This window comes from Vigna radiata, chromosome 9 (assembly GCF_000741045.1).
Source record: "Vigna radiata var. radiata cultivar VC1973A chromosome 9, Vradiata_ver6, whole genome shotgun sequence".
Taxonomy (NCBI): Eukaryota; Viridiplantae; Streptophyta; class Magnoliopsida; order Fabales; family Fabaceae; genus Vigna; species Vigna radiata.
Window position 1 is genome coordinate 4733333 of NC_028359.1, and position 6228 is coordinate 4739560.

General features: G+C 35.4%; 1 protein-coding gene across 1 annotated transcript in view; it reads left to right on the forward strand.

Moving 5' to 3' along the window:
• Window positions 1–4520: 4520 nt before the first annotated feature.
• LOC106773133 overlaps window positions 4521–6228 on the forward strand; it is a 6351-nt gene continuing 4643 nt past the window's right edge. The window contains exon 1 of the mRNA XM_014659822.1: window positions 4521–5501. Within this exon, the coding sequence (XP_014515308.1) occupies window positions 4521–5501 (981 nt within the window). The remainder of the gene's footprint in view (window positions 5502–6228) is intronic.

Sequence of the window (6228 nt, forward strand, 5' to 3'; positions counted from 1 at the left end):
TTCTTAATAGTGTTTGACCATCTCTTCATTGGAGAGTATTGAAGTAATTTTTTCCTCACTATAACACCAGGTTTTGTTCTCTGTTAAGTGCATATTGAATCAATATAATAAAGCATTAAACAATCAAACCAAAAACCCATTTTCATCATCTAAATGCAAAATCAAAAGATCAATCTCTCATTTCTTTCATTTTTCGTTGTGTTTAAGCTTAGGAGGAGAATTCCTTCTTACTCCTATTGATGGGTTGTTGGGTTTTTTGAACCTTCAACACGTATGGTTTATTTTGAAACTTCAAAATATACTAATTGAAAGCTAAAACTCTGAGGAATAATCCAAATTCGAGAATGCCAACCCATCAATGTTTGCGAGGAAGGAAGAGATTGAGGGAGAACGAGTTCTGACAATTGCAGAACCTTGAGTTCGCGAGTCTACAGGTTCGTGGGTTAGGGACGCCGGTGTAGCGACACTTTTTCCGGTGGGAGGAGGAGAAAGGAGGTTTGGTGGTGGAGGGATGGAGAATGCATCGTTACTGACAGAGGATAAAAAGAAGCGATCATGTGATGGTTGTGGAGAGAGGGAGAGTTTCTAAGTTTACAACGTGTCCATACGTTAGCCATGTCAGCTTCTTTTTAACGTCGTTGGTTTTGAAAGACGAAAAATTATGGTTTCCTTCAAAGTATACCAGAGTTTGAAAGAAGGATTACAAATAAAATCACTTGATAATTTAGGGACTAAAAACATATTTAATCCTTTTTTTATTGGTAATTAATTTTAAAATTAAATAACATAAAGAAAAAAACTGTAATTTACAAAAAATAACTTGTTTTGCAACTTTTCTTTTTATGTTAGTTAACTTTAAAATTAATTAGCAGTAAAATATTGTCAAATAAAAGTTATTATTTGGAAAATTATGTTAGGTGTTGTTATTTTCTTTATTGATTTACAAATTTTTTAAATTATTTTAAAATCAACTCCCTTTATATTATTTAATATAATTATTAGAATTTGTTTAAAAAAATTAAAAAATACTTCAAACATCCCAAATAAATAGTCTATCAATATTATTCAAGAATTATCACACGTCTAATATGATAAAACAATTAACAAGGCATTACATATAAATATAAGTTAAACTTTATATACAAACTTATAATTCCAAAACTTTGCACACACAAGGGATCCTTAAATACATCTAAAAGAAAAGGCAAATAAGTACAATAGTATCTATGCATCTATAATATCTCCATCCAAGACTTGCTTTAGAGATACATCTTCACCCTCTACTTACACCCACCAGATAATATTGTCACAAAAAATCCATGTATCCAATCAAACAACACAAAACACAAAAGAATGGTGAGCTAATAATAAAAAGAATAAACAATTGTTACACATTAAGATTCACATTATACATTCCATTTCATTCAAAGCAAACCAAACATCCTAATCATGTTATTCACCTAGGTAAACTCATCCAGATAAATGTATTGATCTCAGACTATGGCAAGTTTAGCACTTATAGTGGTGAAACAGTTACCCCTGAAGGTACTACACAAGATTAATCCGTCTAACACTTATGACCAAAGAATACCAGACCATAGACAAGGATCTCCTGCTACTCCTCACCACATAATCTCCTTCTCTATCTGAGATGGCGCAATTATTGGAGCGTCAACATAACTTCCAAGACTGAGTTCGTACATCAATACATCACCTACTTAAAACCACCACTAAGAATTTCACCCTAGAAATTCTTTCCAAACCAAATGGAGTTCAATCACATTGTTCATATTTAAAATCATAGTATAGAGTAATTGACATAACATTCCATCATTAAAAACCAAGCATAGAAGAGAAGAGAAATCAAAATACCTACAACAACTCAAACTCACTCGCTCAGCGAGCACAAATTGATCGTCCAACGAGAGCCCAAACAGAGGGCTTCCCAAACCCAGTGAGGGAACTCGCCCAGCCCCTAAACTTCATTGTCAAAAACTCACCCATTGAGCAATTCCCACTCGCCTAGCGAGAGCCAAAAGAGCAAGCTCCATGACCGCAACGAGTTGGCTCGCCTAACCACTGGAAGTTACTATTAACACTCAGACTCGCCTAGCCTGGCTGTATATTTATGCAGCACGAAAGTTGCATAATTAACACCCTTAAACCGCCCATAACCTATTCCAACCATTTTTACCAACTTCTAACACTCCTAATTTGGATTATAGACTACTACAGACCTAAACAAATGTGTGTAACATATCTTAAACTAATTATCAATTGTTTACAACAAAGTATTAACCTAAAATAATTAAATCTTCATCTTAGGGACCAAAATTCCATTCCATATGTTCTAGCTTATTTTTTATCAACTTAGGAACTCTAACAAGTCAGAAATGACTTACCAACATTGTCCAAAACTTCCATTTTCACACAGAATCTCTAATTCAAAAACTCATTATCCAAAACCTTCAAAATACACTTAAAATAAACTTCAAGACACCATCTATAATTTACTTTATATTCCTACACCAATTCTTTTCACATTAATCACAAACCAAGTTTCAAATATCCACAAAACAATTCCTAAATCACCATATCTTTAGTTAGACCACTATTTCAAGTATTCACCTAGTGAAACCTCATTTTTAAACCAAAACTTGATCTATCACCTATCTTAACCTTCTCTTCCTCAACTTCTTAATCAAATACCATAAACTAACTTCACAAGCACAACCAATTCATAATCAAGATTCATTCCAAAACATATTCATCCCAGTAATAAGAAATCAAATAACTATTATAAACCATTCCAATCAAAATTTACACAATAGCATGCAAAATTCTAGTTTTAACCAAATTAAACACAACCTAACCAATCTCGTAAATTTTAAATGGCATTAAGAAAGTTTATTAGCTCCCCTTATGTTAAACAGGAACGCTACCACCCTCTAAACACTAACACTTGATGCTTCAAACACAAGAAACTCTAAAAATGTCTACAAATCACCAAATTGTGATTGGAGTGAGTCCTTAGGTCCTAAGATTAACATGAAATCATAAATAGAAGACCAATGACACATGCAAAGGAGTTCCTAAGCATGGTCATAGACAAAAAAAGAAACTAAAAGGAAAAAAGGGGTAGAAACTTACTTGCTCTATACCAGAAATTATCGGATATGAATGAAGATTACTCTATTGTGATCTCCTAAGGACTTCCTGATCGTCAAACAGATGACTCAGGAATTAGATATCTTAGAGAGAAGGTAGAGAAAGTCAAGGAAGAAGTTTTAGATAAATGTTTTATTTTTTAAATAAGGGTTAAATATGCTTTTAGTCTCTGAAGTTTCACTAATTTTTGGTTTTAGTCCCTGCATCGAACATTGATGGCATTTCATCCTCTTAGTATGGAAACATGTATTTTTAGTCCCTAAATATAGACAACGTCAATTTTTTGGTGATGTGGCTAACAACCCTGCCACGTATTCATTGTGCACTGTTTGCCACTGCTTGCCGCGTTTAGGTTTTTTAACATTTGGATTAACAAAATTTGATATCCACGTGTGTTTGAGTGATGAGATCAATTAGGGATCAAGGTAAACAATTAGGAATTTAGGGAAAATTGGATTTTTGCAATTGGGGAAAAGCATGTTGGTAGAAACATTATTCGAACTCGAACTCGAACTCGAACACAGTCGTTGAAACCTTCTTCTCCAAGCATTGTTTCAAGGTGGTTCGTTGCGGTGCTCCTTGTGGTGGTCGTGAGAGAGACATCGGGTGGTGAAAGATACAAGGTGGTTCGTTCGCGCATTGTATCAAGGTAAGTGATCGTATTTCGTTTATCATTGTTGGGTCGATATTGTGAGTTAAGTGTTAATGTGTGAATGTAGGTATAAAAATGGTGTTCGAAGTTCGTTTGCATCACATGGGAAGGTTTGTTAGTGATAAGGGGCTAAGATATGTTGGCGGAGAGGTACACATGATAGTAGGGCTTGATCCAGATCGATGGTCTTATTTTGAAGCAGTTGGAATCGTTAAAGAATTTAAGTACGATGAAGACTTTAAACTATGGTGGAAGGGGTCCAGGGAAATGCTGATGAATAGTCTGAAATTACTGAGTGATGACAGGGAAGCAATGAACTTGTCTAAGTATGCAGAGGGGACTGGGGAGATGGTAGAAATATATGTTCAACATGTTCCTAGTGAGCCAGTGAAAGTTTTGTTTCTTAGTTGTGGCGAAGAGACACATGATGGAAACATGGAGGGTGTGGCTGACATTGTAGAAGAGGGTGGATTGAATGTGGAAGAAGGTCATGCTGCTGAGGAACATATAGATGTTCAAAGAGGTTCAAGTAGGTGAGGAAGAGGTAGAAATTGGTGAGGAAAAGGTAGAAATTGGTGAGGAAGAGGTTAAAGTTGATGAGGAAGAGGTTGAAATTGGTGAGGAAACATAGAGGAATGTGGTTGAGGGGGAAGTAGAAGCTTCAGCTGAAGATTATCTGGATGAGAGTGAAGAAGAAAGAATGGATAATGATGATGATGGGTTTGGTGTTGAGAATGATAGAGTGGATGACAGGGTGGATGATGTTCGCAGAAACATTAATCCGGTTTTGGAAAGGTGGAATGCAATGAAAAGAAGAAAAAAAAATGTGACTAGAAGAGGCAATGTTGGGGAAGGTTCATTTGTAATGGATGATGAAGTTGGAGAGCATAAGATCAATGAGGAATACATAAGTGATGAATTGGATTCAGATTTAGAAAGTGGTGAGGATGGTAGCTTGAAAAGGGGCAAGTTTAAAAAGTTTAGACAAGGTGATATGAACAAGGATTTCAGATTCTTATTAGGGATGGAATTTTGTTCATTGAAGGAGTTTAAAAATGCAGTAATGGAGCATAGTGTATTAAATGGAAAAGAGATTAAGTTTGTGAAGAATGACCTCACAAGAGTAAGGGAAAAATGTAAGAAAAAATGTGGCTTTGTTATTATGGCCAGCAAGGTAGGAGGGAAGGAAACATTTAGGGTGAAAACCTTAGTTGGACGACACAAGTGTGGAAGAGTTTTTGGAAACAAAAGTGCAAGTGTGAATTGGATTGCCCAAGTTTTAATTGATAGGTTTGTAAATGTGGCTAGCATGACTGTCAACCAAATCATTGATGACATTAAAAAGTCATTCAGTGTGGGAATCACTGCTTGGAAAGCTGGGAAGGCCAAACAAATTGCCTTGGATTCTTTGGTTGGTGATGAGGATAGACAATATGCTCATCTATATGATTATGTGGGGGAATTGCTAAGAGTGAAGTGTGGAACTTTTAAAATTAAAGTGAATCAACCCCAACCAAGTTTGCCACCAAGATTTGGCTCTTTTTATATGTGTTTAGAGGGGTGTAAGCAAGGTTTTTTAGGAAGTTGCAAGCCCTTCATAGGGGTGGATGGTTGTCATCTTAAGACAACAAATGGTGGCCAATTGTTGGTGGCGGTTGGCCGAGACCCTGTTGAGACTTTGGCAAGTGTACCAAATCGCTCAAGTAGTAAAACCGGTAAGACCGGATATCGTTTCCCAAGGGACTCGGTTACTACTTTACTATCGTATAATAACTAACTAACTTAAGCTAAAGAATGATTCCCTTTTAGTGTGAAATTGTGCAATGAAAGTAAAAGTAATGCATAAGTAAAGGTTTAAACTACTTGGGGCCAAAACACTTGAAAATGAAATGATTGATGAATATATGGAATGAATATGTTGGAGAATGATTTCAACTAATATAATCCTATGCAAATGCACTTAACCACTCTTCTTCATTAACTTGTTCTTGTCAACTAGCTAAGTTACTTAAACTCAATCCCTTGGTGAGAAAGCCTAGGTTTACTTGTAAAATCCCAATCCCTTGGCAACCCAACAAGTTCACCCGCATTATGAAAGGAAGTTTAAGAAAACCAAAGGTCCTAGCTCTATTCCTAGACACTATTTCCTTTATGTGTTTATGTTCATTTCAAGGTTCACAAAATATTTCACAATACTAAGTGTTAGCTCTTTGGCAAGTGTACCAAATCGTCTAAAGTAATAAACCGGTAAGACCGGAAATCGTTTCCCAAGAGACTCGTGAAACTAGACAATCGTATAATTTCTAACTAATCTAGACTAAAGAATGTTTCCATAATTTGAGTTTTAGTGCAATTAAAGTAATTATAAAACGTAAATGATAAAAGTGATCTTAAGCACTCAAACACTT